Raw genomic sequence first — 24888 nt, 5'->3', positions numbered from 1 at the left:
GTATCACCATTTTTCATTGTTGTGCCAAAGGAAGCTGCTTACCACCTGGGTCTAATCTAATCAATGTGAATGACAAGGAGAGAAAAAGCCTGAAAGTGAGCACCGGCTTAGGGACTTTACCTAATGCCCAGCACTGTCACTTCAATGATATGATCACAGCACACAAAATGACAACAAAATTATAGCCAGCAAGGATATGGGGACATAGTGTGCTACTCCAGTCAGGTGAAATTGCTTTTTCCGACTATGAAATGGCTTGTCTCTTGTCGGATGGGTAAACATTTCCTTGTCAGGCCAGTAATAAGGGATGAGGCACACTGGGCTGAACTAAGAGGAGAGAGCCAAGGTTATTTGGGATTCATGACAGGTAGTGGCTTATATTACAGCGGCACTAAAAATTTCATGGGAATGCATTTAAGATGGCCTTTAAGTTATTTATATGTTGTTTGCCAGACGTCACATTGCAATTTCCATCAATAAATCAAAGTGAAGTATTTCTTCTTTTCTTCAAGGGTCTTTGATTTTTTGTTTAAAATAATAAAAAAAAAACAAGACAAAACCTGTATTTACCTTAAGTCTTTAATTAACTAGCATGACTAATCTGATCTAGTTTGGTGGTGCTTTGTACTTTGTTGACATAACTATTCCCCCCTGTGGTTTCTTGCCATCAGTGATCTGCTCTGTCAAAGGGAATCAGGGTGCTCTCTGACAGAAAGACAGCTGGAGGCCTGTTAAGGGGCGGAGTGGACAGTTGTGGCTTTTAAACCCTTATTAGCCGTGCTCCCTGGACACACCAAGACACACGTCTCGGCAGAAGTGCACTCCTACACCTGCTCATTATTGATGTCCAGACCCAACCGTGATTCTTTACCACAAACCTCACAGCAAATTACCCTCAGGACAGGTGATTGTGATGTTCAGTGGAAATACAAGTGACATGGCTTGTGTGCCAATACCATACCTGAGCCATGCACTCTAGAGATTATACACGCAAAACAAATATTTATACATGTGCTTCTTTATCTAGAGCAGAGAACAATGTAGGAAAACAGAGATTACATTGCTATTATATTTTATTATAATAATGTAATAATATATATGACTAAAAAACTAGGAATTTATCTCTCTTATGCACTATTTAATCTCCAATTGCTTTCTTATTAGGTGAACAACGTCACACTGTTAGTTTGCAGAAATATAAATGAGGGAATATAAATATAAATGTTCTGTTCATTCACAGTTATTGTTTTATGATCTCACCACATACCATTCAAGTTCAATTAATTGCATTGTTTTTGTATTATTATCCAATATCTGTTGCAAGGTTATAAACTCAGTCCTGTGTGAAAGATCATCAATATGCCATTTAATATTCTCGTGCCATATTTATTTTTCTCTTGAATAAGGCAGAGGGTAAAGCAGATGTCATTATTAGTAATTTTCATTATCCGTCATTTTATTCCTGTCAGTTGTGGCAATTAACACATGGATAGTATGATTATATGGGAGAATGCAGGAGCTATCCACACTGCTAAATTGAGCCCCCCACCCCTTTAAAAAAAATAGAATAAGGTTAATACAGATGACAGAATGTAAAAAATTAATGCATAATTATAAATGTGTGAATTTTGTCTCATACCAATTCTGGAGCAAAGTAGCACTTGTGAAATATTGTAATCCTCTGGGTACTACACACCCTTAGAGAGTAATGCCTACAACTGCTGCATGCTCTCTGATGTGTATTATTTGGCTAAACAAATGGAGAGGATGTAATGTCAGGAATCACAAAGTTGGTGGAAGGGCTAATACCCCTACGAAAACTTCTTTTATCACCTGCTACTGACCCGTTATCAACTGTTTGGTTTGTTGCTAGTCCCTTTAAATTTTAAAGAGCCTGTGTGACCCGGGGAGTGCAGTTGGGGTTTGTGACCATTTTGTTATTTCTGCTGCCATGCACTGTCAGACGTCTGCAAGTGAAGAACATGGCCACTGTCCCCAGTAAGCCCATGGCATGAAAAATTCAGACTGACTCTACTTTTTAAGCCATTTCTGATGAAAAGCACACAGAAATGAAACTGACTTATGCCAAATGAATATCATTGAATCGCTGTGATTGTAAGGCTGATGTTTGTAACTTTGAAATTATTTATAAAACATCAGTTCCATTTTAAGAGTAGCCATGCCATGAAGTGTGCACTTACTCCTTTGAGGATCCTCTGAGGTTTCCCCGTGCACTATCAGCCTAAAGCTGAACAATAGAAAACAGAAGGCTCCAATCCAGTAACTGAAGCATTGCCTTTTTTGATGCAAGCCTGCATTGCTTAGACAGGATGAAAATAAGTACTAATTATCCAGTCAAGATGTGTCTGCCAGCGTATTGTTTAATCGATATGGTGACATTGATGTGAAATCTAAAAACAAGGACTCAGAAGCCTGTTATCTGATTAACGTAAAAAATGTGGTAACTAAATATCTTTAATTATATCCACGATTAACTGGTGATTAACCTTCAACAAAAACACTTTTCAAAAAAACACAAATGCTGCACATGTTCCTCAAAAGAACACACATTCTCAGTTTGAAGAGAAAATATTTTGGGGGGAGAATAGGAGCAAACAGGCGACTGTCGTGTTACAAGAATAATCTTCATTAAAATCACAGGCAACAACACCAGGCCAACACACAGCTCATTGGGAATGCAGTGTGAAAAGAGAGGCCCACAGATTATCACTCTACGTAACTCATGTTTAATTTATCCAGGAGCAATATTGTCAAGAGCCCTACCATTCCAAAGAACTAGAGGCTGATAAAAGCTGCTATAAGACTTAGAGAAGTCCAAAAATAACACAGACTTTGAGTAAAATGTCGCAAAATGGAGAGAACACACTGGAGAGTGAACGCATTAGAGACATTTTAGATATGTTTAGCACAGCTTCACAGCACTGTAATATAGCTGCTTTAGGATTGTTAATATTTCAAAAGATGACTTCTAAATGGACCTGACGATAAAGTGTTCACACAACAACCAGATATGATACACTGCACTTAACCTTTGCTCTGATTTGGAACTATTCCACAAAAACCTGTACCTTCTCAACAGACTGTGCATCTTATAATCCTTAAATCTAGGCAATGCGAATCAATACAACGCCCTACATTCGACTATAAGAAGTAACCTTAAACCAATTTCTATGGTGTGTTTTTTTCCCTCCTCCTCCCCCTCCTCCTCCTCCTCCTCCTCCTCCTCCTCCTCCTCCCCATGGCTGAGTGAAATGGAATTGCCTCTCACATTCAAAGACAGCTCTAGGAAGGTGATAATAGAGCTACTCCCTGCTGTCTGCAGGCAGGAAATAGGAAAGTGGCATATGGGGCCAGGAACCAAATAGAGAGGAAATGTGACCAGGCAAGGGAAGGAACTAAAGGAAAGGTTAATGATCAGTTCTGAATTCTACAGGGAAGAGAACCATGTTCCAAGTTGAGAGGAAAAATAAATGTGACATGATTTATGTCTCCACCGCTCATATCTTGCTGTCACAAACAAACACGTGGAAACCAGTTTATTTTTCTTGACAAACTTTACCAACGGTAATAAATGTTGTGATCCATTTTGCTTTTTAGTTTTAGCAATATGAATGTTCAATCCATACAGCTGCACAAGTGCTACACGACATCTCATGTTTCAGGAATGGCATACAGAAAAGAATATATCACACTGTGCCACCATTTCACGCTGATTAAAAAGATGAGAAATACAGACAGTAACGTAAAATCAAGAAAGAATCCATCTCCACAGCCTCTCTAGTATGTTCCAACAAGTGTGAACTACTGGCTGGTGTCCTACTGTTGCCCTTACAGCAGCCCGACCAATCTCCAGCCTGCAGCATCTCCAAGAGCCTTCAGGAAGTGATCCACGTTTTAAATGACCAGGAATTGAAACCGCTACACTGGGACTAAATTAGACATTGGAAACAGATTTGTGTATGAGAGAAGAAGAAGGAGAATAAAGGAGAAGATTAATCTTAGGACGACTAAAACGTTTGCAGCAGATGTGAGTGAAAACATGAACATTAGTGCTGTGAGTGCAATGCAGTGGGTGTGTTATCATTAGGGGTGATGTGGGCTACATTATTAACAGCGAGAGAATTTGCTTTCAAATTTTCACCCTGTTACCACACCTTGGTTAAAAGACTTCCTGCCCTTTCACCACAAAGCTGGATTCCAAGCCTTTACCATCAGTTACATCTGCAGTTAAGAAATGTAAGGCAATTTGCACTCGGTTTGAGCTTCTGATAACATTCAATGTCATTTTTAATTATCTGGAGGAGCGGGTGACATCAAGGAAATATGAAGATCTAAACTGCCTGAAGCTGATAATCAATTTTCATGAATAATATGGAATATGGCATTATAAAAATACACACAATCACATGGAAATTTGAAACACATAAACATCCAGATCTGATCACTGGATTCAAATAGGTTGCTGGTACAGACTGTTGTAGCAACAGCTGGACATTAGAGACAAAGCAACATCACACAGGCCGGCTTTTTCCAGATCTGACAGCTAGATCATTTGAAGCTGACAAGATAACACTTAAATGCAAAGGTGACATGACAGTGTCTTCGGAGCCAGATGGATCGATACTCAGCTTGGCTCGTCAGGACCTGAGCAGTGGTTTTGCAGCCATGTTTTTTTTTTTACGCTGCCGTTCTGAAAATAGGCTAACACTGTCTGACACCATCAATGAGCAGATTTTCGTTCTTATGTTGCAACTGAAATATTGATATATTCAATTTAACAAAACAGCCCAGGAGTCCAGAGGACACTCAGGGCCTTTTAAATAATTTTTACATGAGCCGGCAGCTCGCAGCTAATGTTGCTAACAGCGCTAACGGTGCAAACAGTACTGGCAGTGCAAACAACAACGACAACCGCTATATGCTTCCACAACAACGCTGTCGGTCAGAATGGCATTATCAGCTGAGCTAGCCAGTGGGGCACGCTCACATGCACCAACGTGCACTAAAAGGCATGCACCGGCCAGCCCGGCTATGTAAACAAAGCACAGAGAAGCTCAGATTACAACACACAGTGAGAGAGCGACAGTGGCGGACTCAGGTTGTGTGAGGGGAAGGAGCAAAATGAAAAGGGCACCAGCTGCACGTGGTAGTGCACCAACACAAAGAAAGTATACAAGGCACTTTACCATGTTTCTTCACTTGAAGGGCATCCTCATGTTTTATCATTATACATTAGAAATACTTATTTGCTGCTATATGAATATTCTGAATGCCATATAGAGAAATGTTAAGTGACAGTTTGAGATCTAGAAATGTTCTGCATGGTGTAATGGGAGTAGCAGCTGGTACAGCCATAAAATTATATCCATTCAAGACATCCAGGTGACTGAAAAGCTCTGTGCAAGAAGGTTTGATCAAATTCTAAACTAATTGGTGCCAATAATTATGAGACTAAAATGATCAATGACCTGTCAGCTTGTAGTCACCGTCAAAAGGCGCTCGAAGAAGCCCACTTTTCCAAAACGTTCCCCTCGTGAGACGGCCAAGAAGTCCCGTAGATCAGTTAGAAAAACTCGGCAAGTTGCCTTGGTGACCGTCCAGGCTGCACCGACTGGCACTATCTCTATTTCCCCCCCTCTCGCATCTCAATCTATACACTTAAATAAAAAATCAAACTGTATCTTTCAAATATTGAACAGTCCCTTTTCCCTGGGAGAGGTAAGGAGTATTGTTGAATAATGCAGCCAGACAGGGATCTCCCAGAGCTGGTCTCTACAGGCATCACTGAGTAGGTCTGATCCCACTTGAGTAGCATCTATCATGGTGACATCATCATTCACACAAGGAGATATGATAAGACAGTAGTACACTACTCTACTACTTGAGCCAACTCTAAAACAGGCAGTGGTGTTACTCATTTAAACCAATCTACTGGCCATCTGTTGATGCTAAAATCATGGTCTGACTGCCATTTCTAAATCAAACACCACCAGTATGCCTTTATTGCCTTCTACTGAGCACTATCATGTTTTCGAGAAGAAGAAAAAAGGTAGCCTGTGAGACACTTGCATATTCTCTTTTACCTTGTGTGATTCTGGTGGGTGTGTAAACGTAAAAAAAACCACAGGGACGAGCAGCTAAGGAAGAAGAAAACAACATCTACGTGCAGCAGCAGCAGCAGGTCTCTACCTCGCAGATTAGGGCACTGGGAGCACTTTGCAGGTTGTTGTCACAGGTATGACAAGGGAGAATTGAGCTTGCTGTCCCCAGGTTACTAAAGGTGTGAACAAAATATGCAGCCAATTTGTTTTGTGCAGAATTAGAAGGGACAAAAAAAAAAAAAGCATTGTTGGAGCAGGAGCATGCTTTGGTTTATCTACCTGTCTCCCACTTGCGTTCTTGTTTACTATGTCTACTTCTCCTGTATCAGTGCTTTAACTATCTTTGACTGATTATAATAAATGTGCTTGGTAGTATACGTGAACACGTATGTTCCGGTTCAAATGGTTATTTTAACTGGGTCGCGAGTGACATCAAATCAACAACTAAACACCAGACACAGCATCAAAAATAAAGCCATCCAATCCACAAAGCTCAATCGAATCACAAGGACAAAGAGAAAGTGTGAGCGCTGGCACAGGAATGACTGATCTTGGGGGAATTGGCAAGACCATCAGCAAGCAAGTGTATTACATATGGCGTGCCATTTTCACAGCTTCCACAAAGAGAACACAAAAAGTGTTATATCTCACTATCTAAGACTAATAAACAACAACCCAGATATGCTGAATCTGTTTAATACTGGAACAAAGACTTGCAGTAAATGGAGCTTGTGGAAGGCTTTTCAGCTCAAATCTGAGTTTAGAGTACAGCGAGATGATAAACCGTGTACTGAGCTGAGCAAAGACGGTAAATGAAGCTGTCCTCCCACTAATTCTATGAGGTGTCAGTCAGGAAACTGGTCTGCCAGGATGACTTTCAGCTCTAATCAAGCCAGATGGTTTCTTAACACTGAATAAATGAATTGATTTGTATGTCGCATCTCTTACAAGGGCTCAGAGCCGTCTACTCGTGACACAAAGGTGGTCAGCATGAGGGTACAAGCGCTGTGATCTGCTAACCTTGAGGAGGGATATTGTGAAGCTCTTCAGTCCCACTGACATGAATATAACTAACATCTTTGCAGTGTTTGTATCTGTTATGTTGACAAAGTGTTAGGACGAGGTCTTTGTCGTCACAACCATACACAGCTCACACCTCAAGTGTTAACTTCTTCTGCAAAATTCACTACACTTTATTGCTATCATTAGATGGATCACTGCACTTTCCCTATGGTGTGAACTGCTATCAATTATGCAGCCATATTTCAATTATTGTATATTCTTAAAGTACCTGCTAATGAATTGTGAAAGTACCGTGTTATGGTGTGATTGTACTGGGCAATAACCAGCTACTGTACACTTAAACGCTTTTTTCAATTAGATCTGGGTGACGGTTTTTCAGTCATTAAGCACATTTGGTGTAAGGAGGTCCACCTTACACTTAGCCAAAGGTGTTTCTGCAGTTGCTGTTAGCCAGCAGCATCTCAGCCCGAATGCAAAGCTGCACGTAAGAGGACTCCGAGGACAACACACGAGTACCCACTGTGATTATCACTGGGGATTTTGATATTCACACCTGTACTAGGTGTTATTTGGGAGTCTGATAAGCATGTGTGAAACCAGAGGGGTGACTAGAATGGGGAACCTTATTTGAGGGGGACAGATCTTTTGAGATATATCTATTGAGGACAGCGCTGTTGTTTTCTATTTTCATGTATAACAATAAGAAGGGACAAAGCCAAATAAGCACGGTGTATCTTAGATACCAGCCATGTGTCTAATTGAAGCTGCACATGGCCATATGGACATGTGCGAAAAATAGAATGTCCAATAACTACATAAGGATTCAAGCAGCACGTGGAAAAATAAAATATTTCCAGCAACATCATTGCCAGTCAGTGATTGCACAGCTCGTGAAGGGGGGGATTTATCTTAAAGCCATTGCAAGCAGTGTATAAGGCAAAATAATTCTTAGTGTATGAAGAAATCACAGACCTTATCATTACAGGATCAGAGGCTGAAAAACAAAGTGCATGAGACTTGCTCCTCCTCTCTCCACATTGGTGATGTTCAGAGGCAGCCTGTTATTGGAGGTGTTAATTGGCAAATTCAGTACAAGTCAAGAGCATGTTCCCTGTCGTCCTCGCCCAGCAAGGCTAGGTCATTAAACCGAGAATGGATTATTTCATGCTGCCTTAATCCCTGAATTGCAAGTTGCCATTCCGCAAACATCGTCAGGCTCCATCCCACCCCCATGTGTCAAGAGGAAAAAACAACCTACACTGATTTCACAGCGACAATAAGATAACAGGAGGATGACATCTTGAGAGCTAGACTTGCAGTCGTACAGTTATTTCAAATTGGCAGCCAAGTGTCTTCAAAAAGTTCAGAAGTTTACAAGTGTCCAACACCCCCATCCTCCACAAGTAAACATGTAAAATAAGTCTTTGCTGTGTGAAGATGAACAACTTGATTTTCAGAACAATGTCATCATCAGACTCCACTGATCAGTGCTTGTGTGTTTTGTGTATTGAAAGAGCCTCCCGTCTGCCTGAAATGTGAGCCTCCTTTGGGGTTCTGGGTGCGATCTCACCACTGCCTCTGTCATCACTTGCTGTGACTGCCAAATCTCTGCTCCAGAAATCAGGGCTCTCAGACCAGCACTGAAACAATCACAGTGGAGAGGGGAGGCTGTTTTGAGACTTTGCACAGGCAGCAATGGCTTCAACACATTTAATCGAACACAAAGTCAGCTCCACCACTGCTGCACAGAGAGCACGAGGAGCCCAACGCATGGCAAGACAACTGTGAGGTGATACTCTCAGCTCGCAACGCCATGAGAGTTGGCAGTCTCTCATGCCAACGGTGACCAGTGCACAGACAGTTGAATATGCTTCTCTCCAAAGTTGTTAATTATCGTAATGACATTGATGTGAAGAGGGCATTCTAGTCGTGTGACCTTAATCCACTTGCTATCTCTCTGTTTTGTTTTATGATTTGATTAAACCCTTTAACAATCTCCTTTTTTTTTTTCCCCACTCGTGTTACATCTTTTGGCAATGGCACAATCTGATAACCCTTGTTTAAATATTTAGATGAGTAATGAAAATGATAACAATGACTTTGTGGAATGGTGCCTCATTTGTCTATTGTCTACTGGAATTATAATCCATTTAGTGGCCAATAAGGATCTAAATTCATAGAGTTGAAATACATTATATATTATTATATTTTAAGCACAAATTTCCTATACATACATACAGTAACTAGACAGTTGTGATGACTTTAGGAATACCGGAGCTATAGAAGATAATTGTGAAGGAAGAATTACTGTATATACAGTATATTAAATACAATATAAAAACTGCCAAACAGGAAGAAAGAATAAGCACTGGTGAAAGCTACTTTTAACAAAAAAACAAGACAAATAAATTATTTCAGCCATGTTACATTTCAGTAGATTTACACATTAAAAAAATGACTACTTAAAAATAGAAAATAAACATTTTCGCTATTTTGCAACCCCCCCAAATATAGGCCTGCTTTACAGCTGTGTGTACAACCATTATGGAAACAAACCTTCATCAGAAGCATCAGAAATGAAGAGTAGTTATTGTCCAGTGTAAGTCAAAAGGCCTGTCAAGCAGTTTGGGAGTGATAGTAGGTTCCAATGTTTGACTTTTTGGGGCTACTCTTTTGTGCAAGTGGATTATGAATTGCACTTTTAATGGGGCTTTCTGTTTACCAATGCTCGATATTGCAAACTTTATTTGATAAATAATGTTTTAGACTGTGGTTAATAAAAAGTGTTACTATTTCACAGACTGAGTGTAGATTTTCAATGCAGAAATGCACAGCTGCATCATGCGCATTGAGACTTACTAAATATTTTTTGGCACGCAAAATAGTATGGTAGTGGTAGTGTGGGTATTTAAAAAAAAATAAAAATTTAAGTGTTATGTTGTGTTTTCCTGTTTATATAGCCTGTTCATGTTCTTTTTATTGCGCTTTATGCTTACTTTTCTCTGTCATTGTTCATTATCATAATTCTAAAATAAATAAATCTCTAAAATCTCAAAACTTACTGCTACTATTTATTTTTGTTTTATGAATTTAAACTTTTAATGACATTGCTGTATGTATATTATTTATTACACTATGGTGACCTATTACTCCACTCAATCCACTTAAAAAACACTCCAGTGCCAGTACCTCATCTTTCCAGTACAAGCTGATAATGCAGGCCACAGAGATCAGCCTCTGCAAAATATAACCCTAACCCTCACAAGCTGAAATAATTGCCAACGACTATACTGTGCTGTTTCGACCCTCTCTTATCTGCTTTAAAACGACTGTGGTCCCCTGAAACCCGTGACTTCTCTGTCTCCCCGAACTCTCTGCAGTATCGACTGGTGGTGCAGAGGCACTGCTGATTAGCATGCAGTAATGATGGTGAGCTGGGCTCCATTGTTCTAACACCTCCCCTCTCCTCCGCACCAATCTGTCACCATTCAGTGGGCTAGAGCTGCCTCAAATGCTTCTCTCCACAAATGAGATGGATAATTAGTTGCCCCTCACGAATGCTGCACTCTTCTCACCCCTGATTGCTTTCACCTTCTTGCTCCTGGCAATTTTGACACCTTGTAATCAGCCTGCTACTTCTCCATCTCAATCCATATCCTTCTCCTTTTTTTGTCCTCTTTCATTTTTTGTTACAGCTCCTAAATCTATTTCAATCCTACTGCCGCTGGTAGGAAATATCACAAGGAGAAATATGGCATAAACATCTCATATTCTACTCAAAATTATGGCAATAACAATGCCTTAGAGCTGAAGTGGACTGTATACAAGTGTGTAAATATACAGTGTACAGAAATATACACACACACACACACACACACACAAATCCTAGCTGTCAGTACGAGTTTCCTCTTCCAAATAACAACGAATGACAACATAATTATGAGCAAGCAGCTGTTCATGATCCCAGAGAGAAAAGCATGCAGGCTGCACAATGTTCGACTCTTCGCAGATTAACCAGATAGGATCATTAGGGATATGCATTTGCCAAAAAAGAAGAAAAAAAAGAATAAATGTGTTGTATTTTAGCAGTGCTCCTTTATCTTAGTCTAATGACTCACTAGTTTGGAATAGTTTGCAGCATTACTACATCACTGCTTCTGAGTTATTTATGAAACACAGTGAAACAGGCAGTGCAAAATCAGTAAGGGTTGATGTAACAAATCAATCAGTCTATTAAGCGGTATTTTATTTTGGAAAGGGATATATGGTCATAATATATAGTTATTAAAAAGGTTGTTCGCAGTCTTCACACTAGCTCATCTACCCAGCACAAGTGTTACCAGCCCATAGCTGAAGGGCTGCAAGGTCCTCTCTGCACAACGCAGTGTTCCAACACACAGTGTCCCCGTTTTTTCGTCAGTCTGAATGGTGAAAGCCGCTGCAATTGTTTGCAAAGGTGTGAATAAATACTGCATAAGTCAAAAGCTGATGCTGCTGTTAAGAAAAGTCAAATAATAGGTTGTGTACATACTGTAAAATATGTCAGTGATGGAAACACCATCTGTCCCATTCCCAAATTACAATTACCTGCATTTCACTGTTCAGTATCTTTAACAATTTGTAAGAACTACCATATTTTTCCATAACCATTAACTAATTAATTAATCAATATTAGCATATAACGGCATTTGAAACTGGCACACCTGGAATGTCTCATTTAAATACTTTGCAGAGCATTAATGGAGAAAAAAAACGTAAAATAACACCCATCAAAATAAATGTGTCTCTCAATACGCAAAACATAATATTATCTTAGGTAAAACCATAGCTATACAAATGGCAAGGTAATTGGGAATCTGATTTAACAATGAGCTTGTGCCTAATGTTATTTGTTGCCATCTGTGTAGATACTTTTAATGAATACATGGCATAATAGCTTTGAAAATAATTTCTAAATTGGTACTATTCCCAACTCTGCACCAAGAATAACATACAGCTGTTTCAAATAATCCTGGTTAAGTACACAACATGGAAGAACCAATGGAATATAGTGCTCGTGAAAATAGTGCTAATCAAAATGTAAATGGTAAACATTGAGTGATTTGATGAATATTGTTGGCAACTATAATACGTGACATGTTGTTGTTCTGAGATATAAAATCTTTTATTTAGACTAAAAAGTCCTATTTAAAAATTATTTATTGGAAATTTACAAAGCAAAACATGTTTCTTTTAAAATATAATTGTAATATTATTAATAAATATTATGTTTTAAAATAATAATGTATAAACATGTTGCAGAATGAAAGTTAATAAATACACATCTTGTCCACCTTATATCTGTATGTATTGATGCACTTTAGACTACCAACCTGTTTTATGTTTCCATGTTGAAAATGATTCAAGTGATTAAAAAAAGTAAAGATTAAATGTCTGCTTTATTTGCTCATATATATATATATATATATAAATGTATATATATCATGTTATGCATTGTCATCACTTGTACTAGAGTTAAATCTCAGCGTGATATTAGAAAAATATAATGGGCATAAAGTGTACCATTCAATTCTTCAATATTAAATAAATGGATTCAAGTCTTATTGCAGTGTCATTTCAAATCCAGTACAGCGCATGTTCTTCATGGCAGGCAGGATTAGACCATGAATACAGTAAGTATTGGAGTAGTTGTGGCCCTGGACCCGTCAGTCTCTGCCTTCACTGTCAATTGTCGGCTTCATTCTTAGGAGAGAAATGCGAGTAGAGGTGGCCGTTCATTCGGTCCTGAGGAACCACAGCGTGGCAGAAAGCACATTTATCAGGACTGCTGCTCTGAGGCGTCGCCAGCTCTGTCCCCACGTCAGCTGCATCACACAGCTCAGGGCTCCAGAGAGGCTGCAGAGCAGGATGAACCAAAGAAAACAATATATTATTCATAGTCTTAACAATCCTTACACTCACTCTATTAAAGCATGCTGGACCGCTTGGACTTCAAGTTGAAGTATTTGTTGCTTTAAGGAATACAAGAACATGTCAACACAATAGTCTGAACAAATACCTCACAACAATAAAAGCAAAAAGCTATTCTCAAGTGTTTAATTATCTTGCTATTTATGTGTTCAACGACACCATCACTCCAGCCTCGCCTATTATAAATGCCCGTGTTGATGTAATCTAAGGAAAGAATCATGCTATGAAAAACTGTTAAACCAACTTTAACATCTTACTCCATGTCATTCACAATTTTTTATTAGGTATTTATACACATCAGCAAATATAAATCCCACTTAACCATCATTCTTGTTTCATTAGATTGAGACACTGTAATGTGCTTCCATCTGGCTCACACTTTCCAGCAAAGATGCCAAATATAACCAGAGCATCCATGCTTAAGTAAAAAAAGAATCAGCACACATTACACAGTAATACGTTTCAAGTTAAGCCAAGGGGATTTTTTTTATGGACTTCACACGGTTTCACTCCTCCATTAGCGAAGACCAATCAGAGACTGATAATTTGCTACTAGTTTTCTCAGACTTTCTCCTGTGATTCTCACCTGCTGGGGTCCCCGCACGCTTTCCTGGGAGAGCGAAGATGATGTTGAGAGGGTGGGAGATGGAGGGTAGACAAAAGGCATGGGCAGATCCACGGGCTCCTCTTCCATCAATGTGGAGGGGACCGTACTGAGAGGCCGCTTCGTGGGCATGGTCGGACCAATGTGTCTCTCCGGAGCACTGTTCAGAAAGTCATATTCACTGTCCGCAGAGGGCGGGAATTTGACACTGAGTTTGGTGAGAGAGTCTTCTAAGTCCCTGTCCTCGGGGCTGGCGCCACGAGACGCCAGAGACATAGGCGGGAGTGAGATGTCCACCGCTGACCTTAGCGCTGAGGAAAAGGGTCTCTCTGCCTCTGCTGTACGGTCTGTGCACTGGATAGGCATGGAGAACCGCTGATCTGTCAGACGGCAGAAAAACATGAGGTTTAACACAGTTTTTCGGTCTCGGTCACCATGTGGACGTATTCCAGCGCTAGCTTTAATGACAATTGGGCATTTGACATTTGAAGTTGCATATCTTAAGAAATATATATGTACACATATACACATACATATATGTGTATACGCAACTATATATGCAATTGTATGAATAGAAAGAGAGAGAAAAAAATATGTCCATCACACTTTATATTTATTATTGTATAAAACATTATTATCCATTATTAATTATACAGCTAGTATCCAGAGCCAACATTATGTATTTGACAGTGGAATTATTAAATGTGTTTTTCGACCACTTCCTTAAACAGCGGTGGCCAGCTATGGATCAAAAAAACAACAAGGCATTCAAGCACAGTCCTAGTTAAGGTGTTGCTATCTAATTAACTCAAAGAAAAATTAAAAAGCAAGTTAACTCATAAGTTGATATAACATATACAATCCTGTTTCAATTAAGCACATTTTCTTTTAAGTAATTGAATTAAGAAAACAAGTTCAGGCCTTAAAGACACGGCGGTATTACTATTTGGTAAATATTAATATTACCGTTTGATGCATCGTTTCCTCCATGGAACCTTTTTAGGTGATCTTTTTGTCTCCTGGTAAGAGAGCGAATCTGCCGGAATTTCCCTTGAATTGCTTCAAACGCATTCAGCATGTCCTGGCTGACAAACAAATGAATAAAGAGTAAGAAAAAAAATCCATTCTTTAAGTGTAATGTCCATGGTTTTTGTAATAATAAAAAAACCTCTTAGAGACATACTAGTCAACGTTGCTGTTGACTGGCATATTAGAAGCAACAGTGCCCGTATTCTCCTGTAAAAAGACACATTTATAATGATCATTAGCAACAATTATCGAAGGGCATATTGTTAATGTATCTGCAATTTGATTTACACATCACAAATTTACATTTATTAGTGGAAAATGTTTTCTGTCCCATTAAATAATGAACAATAAAGCTCAAGCTGCTGAACTGTGCAAGCGACATTATCCTCTAGCACCATCTGGTGAAGTAAACGTGGATACACCTTGTGTGGAGTAAAATAAAGGGTGGATACTATTACAGCAGCAATGTAATCTTGGTTTCCTGGATTGCTTGAATCTTTGGAAAACAAACGAATGAAAACAGGAACCAGGAAGGAATTTCTAAACAATGGTTACAAACTTAAACAAAAATAAAAAATTGCAGACTGACTAATTTAAAGGATGATGCTGAGACCTTACAATCACTAAAGCAGTGCTCAAAGGTTATCAAACAGTATGAATCACATATGGATCAACTGTATTCTGAGCCTTATAGTTACTGCTATATTGATTTCCCATTGATATAATGTGTTCTCTAAACATCTGTGTTGACACAAGTGCAACAACATCCAGCAGAAGTACAATCAACGTGTGACTGTCAGTGAGAGGAAGCTGTAGATATGCGTGTGTACTTTCAAATGTGACAATAAAGAAAAAACAGTTCTGCAGCCATTGTATTGCAGTTTACCCATAGTGTAGACATAACAAAGAGCACAGTGTAGCACAGCGAACATACCAGGTACTGTATTTTCTTATAAGCGCTGGCCCCATCAAGGAGATGGTTGCAAGGCTCACATTTCATCTCTCCTAAGAAAACCAAAACAGTTAGAATTAACAGTTTGACCAGGAGGCAATGCTAGATGAAACAGATCCAGTAAAATGTATTACAATCCAATATCAATGGCCAGAAAGCAATGCAATAGAAGTGCAAATTATCTTGTCGGCATAAAAACATCTGGCACGTCTCACTAACCTGATGGTTGCCTTGTTGCTGATAACTTAGCTTCAAGTTTTGAAATCAACTGCTGTTGGTCCTCTATCTGCTTTTGAAGTTTTTGAGTGTATCGCTCATAATATTCACTCTGTAAAAATGAGGTTTCTGTTATTTTTAGCACCAATAGCCGCAATCTGATCTATGCAATGCGTCTGCGTGTGTGTCACATTTTCACATACATCTAGAAATGATAGTCATGTTTTCAAAACTGATTTCTCGCTATCAGACTGTTAACAAAAATAAAATGAGTAAACACACTTAGCAAGCTACTCTGTGACATTTTTTTCATTTTTACTATATTGGTAAAGTTTGGCACATTTCCCTCAAAGTTTGAGAACGTTTTTCTCCACATGTCGTTACCATTTGTTGCAGCTCCTTTTTAGCATTGTCCTTTTCGATGGAGACCTGGCGATAAGCTTCAAAAGCTTTATTGAGCTGGTCTCCGATGTTCCTTTCCATGCCGTGTGCTCCACATTCATCCCTGACACAGCAGACATGAGCCCTGGAGGTGAAATGACAATGTTAGTGTTTTAATGAAAACCATAAAATAATGGACAGCACTTTTTTTTTTGACTTGTGAAAAAAGCATGGAGTTAGTGAGCCTTTTTGTTTGTTATATAATGTTTCTACACACCATCATCTTGTCTTCACACACTTTAAAAACAATAATAAAAAGAACTCAATAACTCCTTAAAGTGATGTTAAATTATTTGGTTGATTTATGTAAGACACTGATGCAATGACAAAACATAGTTCTTAATCTCTGTCTATTAACCAAAGAGTATTGACAGTCCCGGAGGAATATCATTTTAAGTGCAACAGCAAAATTGCATTCAACAATCAATGCCTTGTTCTAGTTCTGTAAGAAATGATGACGATAACGAGCAACTGAGCCATTGAAAACAAATGACGAAAAAATAAATGAAGTTACTCGATGCATTTGCAATTTGTTGCACAACTAGTTTAAGACCACTGACCTAAATAAGACACATTGTTGTCTGTTCTTGTCCAGTGTCAGCACAGACTTTCAAACATGTACAGCAGCATACTTACTTTTGTAACAGTTAACATGTTGAGATGATGCAAAACAAGACAGAGGCTGATGTCAGTCTCACCCAGAGCTGCTCATCAATTATTGATCAATCTTCAACACACTGACGTTAACACTGTCGCACCAACGGCTCCTGCATGAAACCACAGTAATTACACTGCATCGACCCTAACTACTTAGGCACAGAAGGGAAGCACTTTAAAGTGTCATCCAAAACCTAATCCTCACAGTTCCGTATTCCTTCAACCGCATTCGACCGGTTGGCCAGAGCTCATTCAACCGGTGGCGGATAAAAGCGACCGAGCAACGACTTCCACAGATCAGTTCTCCTCGCTGCCAGTGAGTAAGTGTCCGCTTACCTTCATTCGCGTAACAGTTAAAAGTCGAACTTATGGGTTTGACACCACCGCAGCGTCGTCGCTCAATCTTCAGATGCAAAGTTACGAAGCGCCAGAGAGGATATGGCAATGTATGTTTTACATAGCCTAGTTGAGTTGGGAACTTCCCTCGGGGAATCCCCTTGCTCTGTAGACTTCCGCCTTTACTCGATCCTGGCCAATCAGCGCCGAGCTCGGAGCAGCGCTGGGTGGTTAGCTGATTGAGGGTTCTTCCAGCCTACGCGTCTGCAACCGACTGTTGTGCATGTGAAAACTGTCCCCAAACTAGAGTTACACTGTGCTCATTTTACTTTCCAACATTCTGTCTGACATTATTGAATGTTCTGCAAGTTGTGTCGAGAGTATTGAGCGTGCCTCGTGGTAAATAAAGCTGTAATAAGCACGGCCAGATCAACCTGTTAGGGGGCCCATAGGCAAAACATTAACTGTTGGGCCCTTAGATGTTTTAGGTGTATTTAAGGACATTGATGATGGCTGTGTTCCACTTAGCGGAGGTCATGGTATTGTGCATGCTGGCTCACTGGAAAAGCGTACAGGGACCAATTAGAACTAAGCCATCGATGTTATGTTAAATTAAATGATGTTATCAATTTCACTTGTGTTAAAATGTCTGCCTTAAGAAAGTTATATTGTGGTAATTATAATAAAAACCACCCTACTTAAGAATATGTAGCCTACCATGTGAGCACAAAATAAGCTAATAAAGCCAGTCTACCTTAGTTGACATTGCACTTCAGTGGTTTAAAAATCATTGTGCAATTAATTAAATTAGCAAAAAATAATTGACATGCAGTGAGTTTGAGGCTTTGGCAGTCTGTGAAGTTGCCTGCTTAGCCCGATTAGTAACAAGCAATTAAAGTCTATTTGTGCTTTAACACATAACCTTGATTACCAACATGGGACATTGGGCAACTGCCACATGGACACGAGACCTCCAGAGGCCTCAGAAGGCCCCGGTTCACTGCTGTGTGTCAGTTGATTTTTGGTATATTTGGAAACTGCTACAGTGCAATATCAACTGTGTCCTGTAATCGTGTGGCCCTGTCTTGTGCTCACATGGTCAAATACCCAAAATAAAGTTATGTTTCATAAAATTAAATTAAAATATTAAATTACCACTAACTAATTTAAGTTAAGTTACTGTCTTTGCCCCTGAACTTTGGAATAGTTTTTCTCTCATTTTGCTCTGGTTTGAAAATATCAAGATAGTAAAAAATCTGTCTGTATTTTACACAACTGAGGCTTTTTTCACAGACAACATGTCATAGTAGGACAAGAGCAAGTTTTAATAATGAAATGAATGATGGCTGGATTTAATTTGAAAAGATGGAGTCCCATCTAATGTCCTTAGTAACAGCTGCGCTTCTCTATGAGAAGTTAAAATGTCTGCTGTGAAAAAAAAAATTCATCTGAAATGTTTAAAAATCTTCTATTCCTTCCTTCTTTTCTTAACTGATCTTTTTCTTCTTGTTATTGTCAATCATCCAAATAAAGTATGTTTTCTTTATTTTATCTTATTATGTTGACCTCTCATATGTTGCATAGTTTTAAACCTAAATAAGAATCATATCTTCTTTATTCTGTGTGTGCACACATGTGACATAGCTGTAAATGAACTGGTCTCAGTATGAACATTGTTGAGGTAACCACAGCCAACAGTGATCTCTGTGTACATACTTCACTGCAGCAAGGTGAGGACTGTCACCACTGGAGGTCAGCAAAAACAAATTACTTTTCAATCAGCTGCAAAAGAGACTAATCATGAATGAGGGGACTTGCCTCACTCCCATGCATATGCAGAGCGAATAAGAATCTATCCCACAGACTGTACATAAAGACCTACCGGTTTTCCCATACTGTGAAAGCACAACCGTCCAGGCAAGATTTGATCATCTGTTCTGCATTACTCTTCGAAAATCCCCACATTACTGGTATCTCGAGTTGTGCTGTGCGGAACTGTGGTGCTCTCTGGTGATACTGGTTAAAAAACGGTAAGTTGTGGCCACAATTTCTACCACATAGAATCAGGTTCTTAGTAATGTGATACAAAGGCCTCAATATGCTCCTTCCAATCCACCTCTAAAAACCTGTTCAGAGCCAAACCTATGACATCCCTAATGAGGATGAAATGATGATGACAGAATATTTTGTTGTTTTGGGAAATTGGGCCACAGCCAGTGGTGGACAATTAGCTCACATTACTGTGCATGGTTGCACTTCTTTTGCAGCATTTCATTTGGCACTGATACTCCTAACCTTAGGTTTGTTTGAAAATTGACAAGACAACTGTTCTTTTTCATTGTTTATGTTCAGCGGTCACGGGGTGACCGTTTGGCAGTCACGGGGTGACCGTGGCTGAGTGGAGAGCAGGGCCGATCAGAGGGTTGGCAGTTCGATCCCCGGCTCCTGCTCTACTAGTCTCATGTCAATGTGTCCTTGAGCAAGACACTTAACCCCCAAATTGCTCCCGTAGCTGCGTCTACAGTGTGTAGATAGATACTGAATTATAAGTTGCTTTGGATAAAAGCATCTGCTAAAAAAAAAAAAAAAATGACCGTAATGTAATGTTTAGCCGAAGAACATTCCTATGTGAATACTTCAGTGGCTTAATTTACCCAAATACTACAGTCTACTTATCACTAATCTGAGACTTTTTTTTATTTTGGTACATTATTTTCACTTCTACTAAAACCCAACACAAGTGCAAAGATCTCACTGCTTTCGTAATGCCTTGGACGTATATTTGTAGTTTTATTTTCAGCAATAACCCGTCATGATGCAATACTCTGTCCTGGTGACAAACTGGGAATCCCCTCCCTGTTTCTACACAACTATTGCTTTTACACCTCATCAAGCCTCCATTGTTTTATGTAGAACTATGTCTGCACATGATTTAGGTTTGTAATTTGGACTCCACGCTACATTGACAACTCTCCACAGCAAAAGACAATCCAAGATATACTAGCAGGACAACAAGATAACCAGTAGATGGCAGCTGTGAGGGATTTTATGAGACTCAGTATCTTTTTTAACTTAGTTTTTTAACTTAGTTTTTTAACAGATTTTTAAGTTATTGAGGATTCTCAGAGCATAGAGGCAGAGTGTACAACCCACTGACGCTATAATATCAAACAGGGCATTTTTATTGTCAATCGCAATTGATCATTTAGAGTGTCACGGTGTTAGAAAAGTAAACTGAAAAAGCAGACCCCGCTCGTACAAAAGCCTACAGTTTCTGTGTAATATTTTCCAAATATATACGTATGTTGCTAGTACTAATGGTGCAGTAAATACGTTTTTTTTAAATACTACCATTACCATAAGACACTGGAACTGATACCTTACATTACTTAAAGGCCCTTTAACATCAGGCGATGTGGCAACGGGTCAAGTCAATTTTTAATAATGTATTAATTTACTGCAGATTACAATATTTCATCATAAGTGAGATTCCCACAATTGGCTCATCTTGCTTCATCATACTTTCTCACATGATTGTCTGTTATGTCCCCATGACCATGAGGCACAGATGCTGGAATTTCTGATTGACAAATTAATTTAGTTTCTGTGAAAGAAACTGGGGTGTTAAATAATTTTTTTGTGCTTGGAAAGACACAATGTTCCGCCGTTTATGTTTTACAATCAGCTGATATTAATGGCTTAAACTAACATGGCTACCTTTTCTTTTACTTTGTAAATGTTTGTACATGGGCAGATATGTGATAGGTTAAATTAGCCAACAAAGTTGTCTCAGTCTCAGTCTGTAACTGATTTAATCTAGAACTGCCTAGAGCAGGATAAGTGGATGAGCATTTCTTGTCTCTGTCATCAGTTATGAATTAGTTCAGACCTTTGTGTGGCCCGTCCAGCACAGTGGGACTCCAGTGGCCTGGCTCCTCCTTGGATCGTTTTCTGGAGTCCTGCCACAGAGGTTGTCGTCTTGACCCTCACTGACATTCCAACATCAACCTCTGCGCCTCCTGAGAATGACTTACACTCCCAGAGTGCCACCAATTTATATAAAACAACAATAATGTCTTTAACAGCATGCCATCTTACAGGCTTCACATATTTTTCATGGCTGCTTTGAACTCTGAATTTATGGCAATCTGACGTGACTCTTGTCTTGTGGTTCTGGTAAAGAACAATGCCATTTTAGACTGTGGTGAACACACACAGTCATTCACCTCTAGTACCATTTTCTTTCTTTCCTGCAGAGGAAATTTCATTACCCAGCTGACTACTCAGAATGTCAATATGTTACCCCAAAAAACAATACAATTAGGAATAGTTCTGCAATATACTCTTTATCAACTTTACCTGTCATGCCTGGGTGGAAGTAAACAACACTAAAGACGGGGAAATTGCAAACATGATGAGACAGATTTATGAATACTCTGTTCCCTTTCATGTAGCAGTCTTCTCTGTTTGATCTCTCTCTCTCTCTCTCTCTCTCTCTCTCTCTCTCTCTCTCTCTCTCTCTCTCTCTCTCTCTCTTTCTCTTTCTCTCTCTCTCTCTCTCTCTCTCTCTCTCTCTCTCTCTCTATCTCTCTCTCTTTCTCTTTCTCTTTCTCTTTCTCTTTCTCTTTCTCTTTCTCTTTCTCTTTCTTCCAAAATATTGAATGTTCTTATTTCACTCTCATAAACCTCAATTGTCTCCACAAAGCTCCACCAAGGATTACTGTCAGCTACAACAGTCACACAGGCTGAAAGGCATTTCTGTCAAAATTATGTGCATTTCCTGCATTGCGAGAACACAGTGTATTAACATTATACAATAACCCATAGCGTTGAAAAGAACAAGAAGAATACACTGCTTGCGTTCATTATAAATCATTGTTCTTCAGACTGGTAATCAATCTCTGTTACATGCAGCCACTTAAAACACATATGCGCCCAATGTCCACAATAAAGTGAGCAGAGAGATGTTTTTCTGTGGAGAGTCTCCCAAAGCAATTTTGTCAATACCCTGACCTCGCCACTTACAAGAGGACATCAGCGTTGCAGAGAGGCCTCATAAATGTTTGCAGAAATGATCTCTGGGGACAACCCTATAGAAGGTATATAAAAGGGTCAGATGTGTGTGTGTACAGGGGGGGGGGGGGGTGCCCTTCATCCATTATAGGACATTGGTGTATGTGGTTTATTGAATGATCTGGTTCCTTAATATCCACATTTAGTAGGATGAGTGGATTGTTTGCATGCTCAATAGCATGTATCAGCTGATGTGATCATCTAACGTTGTATTCCCCAGGCAGGCAGGCCCATTGTCCTTTGTGATGTGTCACTGGTGAAAGGGATAATAGGCTTATAGGGGGCCTGTTCCAGATACACATCACACTGGAGCCTGGCTGGAGCTCAGCAGTAGTAAATCTTGAGCCAATGTAAGGTTCCATCCACGTTTCCTCCGTGTCTAGCAAAATAAACAATCTGCTGTGGGTCTGCAGAAACGTGGGATCAGACAGAGGGCAGAGCTGAGGACTCTGGCATGCCGGGGGAGGAGGGGGAGAGGAGGAATGCAGGGGGGAAACACATAGATCAGATTTCAGGAGCCCCAGAGAGAGGTGGAGGAGAAAGAAGAGAAACCTTGCTGTCAAGAGACCAAGAAACTACAAATGAAAGGAAAGAAATCATAAAAATGCAATTTCTTCTTTGTCCTTTCGCACATTTTCTTCATAAAGATGTTTGCGTAGTGGTTTTATTCATCCAAATCGTTGAGCCAAAACAATCTACCTCACTGTGAAGAGGTGCAATTATTGTTTTTTTTCTGGAATATGTAAAAGTATGTGTGTCAGAGCAGAGCAGTGAGCCACAGTGGATTCCATCAGAGGCTAAAGCTGCACACAACATTGTTTTGGTCGAGGCTCTGGCCCCAGGGGCTTCCTGCTTTTTGAAGAGGACTGGGTGGGAATGACTACGTTGAGAAACTGTGAGAATTTTATTCAAGACATTTTTATTTAAATACATTTTTATGGGGGACTTTTATGATCGTCAGTTGTACTTGACTCTCATCCACTTTTATGGGATAATAGTTTTTTTTATTTCCCAAATTCCAGGGAAGAGCAAAACATGTAACTGTGATTATTTTGTATTAAAGCACCAGCATACTTATTTGTACCTCCACAGCGATCTAAACAATATGGTGCTCTGAACTCTATTTTTTACTATGCAGAAATTCTGCAAGAAGACTTTCCTGCAAGCATATTGAATTTCCTGACTGATAGCGAGAGGAAGTTCTCTCCCTGTTCCTGTTTCATAAGAGCCAAACCACAAACCACTCATTGAACAAAATGTTTACATCACAGTATATGCAACGTAAAGAGCATCAACCAAACTAAAACATGAATATCTCTTTAATCTTCCTTGAAAGAGTTAATTATTCACATATCTTGCTACTGAATCAGTATGACACAAGAAATATGTTTTGTATCCCCTCTATCAATAGATTTTAAAAGTGTTATAAGCACAAACCCTTTACTTTTGGTCAAATGTAAATATATTTTATTTAACTTTACGCAAAAAGCTTATTGTGTTTGAGCAATGTTAACATCCCAAAAGCCCCCAAAGTGAGCCAGCAATACAGTCCTCAAACATGTGCATTGATTTCTGTTTTGTCAGTATCAGTATAAGATAAGGCATTTTGAGTGTCCAAAATCAATATATGTGGAAAGGGAGAGTCCCAGCATTGTGTGTGTTTCCCACAGTGGGTGAGGTATGTGAGATAGCAGACCCCACTGAAAGCTTTTCTTTCTGTCTTTTATGGCTGACTGTAGATCTGATCTCTGCTGCACAAACACAGTTGTTGGAGTTGTGATTTGCTCTTCAGAATATGCCTGACTAAACGTTTATTTTGCAAATGCTCCCAATTTTTTTCACAACTGAGAATACATACCAACTTAAGAGAAGACTACAAGTCAGTTATGTGGCTTTGTAGGGTAAAATGGCACAAAATGTCAGTGGAGATGGAACAAAGCTGAAGAGGTGAAAGGGCATATGAGGTAAGAAGAAAGTCCCTAGCTGACCTCACGTAAAGAGCCCTCTAGTGCTCTTCATTACTCAAGCTCATGAAAGTTTTATCAGCAGGAGACGTTAGGCTTCTCATAAATGACTTCTACCAGCAATAGCAAACAGAGAGCATGCATTCCCACTATCCTACATTGAAATGGAAATCATATTTTTTGGTGCATTAGTACTTCCTCAAACCCCCTTCCTGTTCAGTGAATGGACTTTATAGAATGGGGCCATTCATTCATGGCGTTTCTTGTTTACAAGGGATGGGAGGCTTTATCTGATGATTACTCAACTGCTTACCAGATGACCAAACAAAGTGTCATTGTATAAAAGTGAAAATGAATAAAGGCTTTTACGCCAGTTTGGATCTAGCAGGATTTGAGATATTTTAAAACAGAAGTTGCCTCAAAGTAACAAAATGCTACATAGTGATTTTCTATGATGGATTTCCACTCATCATCACCGCTATATTAGTTTTTCTCATCAAA

The 24888-nt window shown here is 39.4% G+C and overlaps 1 protein-coding gene across 2 annotated transcripts; it reads right to left on the bottom strand.

Moving 5' to 3' along the window:
* Positions 1-11370: 11370 nt before the first annotated feature.
* On the bottom strand, positions 11371-17484 carry tank (TRAF family member-associated NFKB activator). Of its 2 annotated transcripts, none has more exons than XM_068703936.1 (8): positions 17351-17484; positions 16301-16442; positions 15920-16028; positions 15683-15753; positions 14903-14955; positions 14686-14804; positions 13702-14099; positions 11371-13040 (listed from the first exon to the last, which is right to left on the bottom strand). In XM_068703936.1, exons 2-8 carry the CDS (start codon positions 16397-16399, stop codon positions 12870-12872), a joined length of 1020 nt encoding a protein of 339 aa, XP_068560037.1. In that variant the 5' UTR covers positions 16400-16442; positions 17351-17484; the 3' UTR covers positions 11371-12869. The 2 variants fall into 2 exon arrangements, with proteins under 2 accessions (XP_068560037.1, XP_068560045.1); XM_068703944.1 differs by lacking the exon at positions 17351-17484 and adding an exon at positions 16994-17324.
* Positions 17485-24888: the final 7404 nt, after the last annotated feature.

This window comes from Cebidichthys violaceus, unplaced genomic scaffold (assembly GCF_023349555.1).
Source record: "Cebidichthys violaceus isolate CVI_PGR_0920_01 unplaced genomic scaffold, fCebVio1.0.p SCAF_11, whole genome shotgun sequence".
Taxonomy (NCBI): domain Eukaryota; kingdom Metazoa; phylum Chordata; class Actinopteri; order Perciformes; family Stichaeidae; genus Cebidichthys; species Cebidichthys violaceus.
This window is presented reverse-complemented; position numbering and strand designations above follow the sequence as displayed.

Bases quoted from the DNA above. Each gene is read 5' to 3' on its own strand.
- tank (XM_068703936.1), bottom strand. From the start codon at position 16,399: ATGGAAAGGAACATCGGAGACCAGCTCAATAAAGCTTTTGAAGCTTAT. The intron at 15,754-15,919 runs GTTAGTGAGACG...TGGTTTTCTTAG, and splicing joins AGCAACAAGGCAACCATCAG to GAGAGATGAAATGTGAGCCT. The intron at 13,041-13,701 runs GTGAGAATCACA...CCTGCTCTGCAG, and splicing joins GCGTGCGGGGACCCCAGCAG to CCTCTCTGGAGCCCTGAGCT.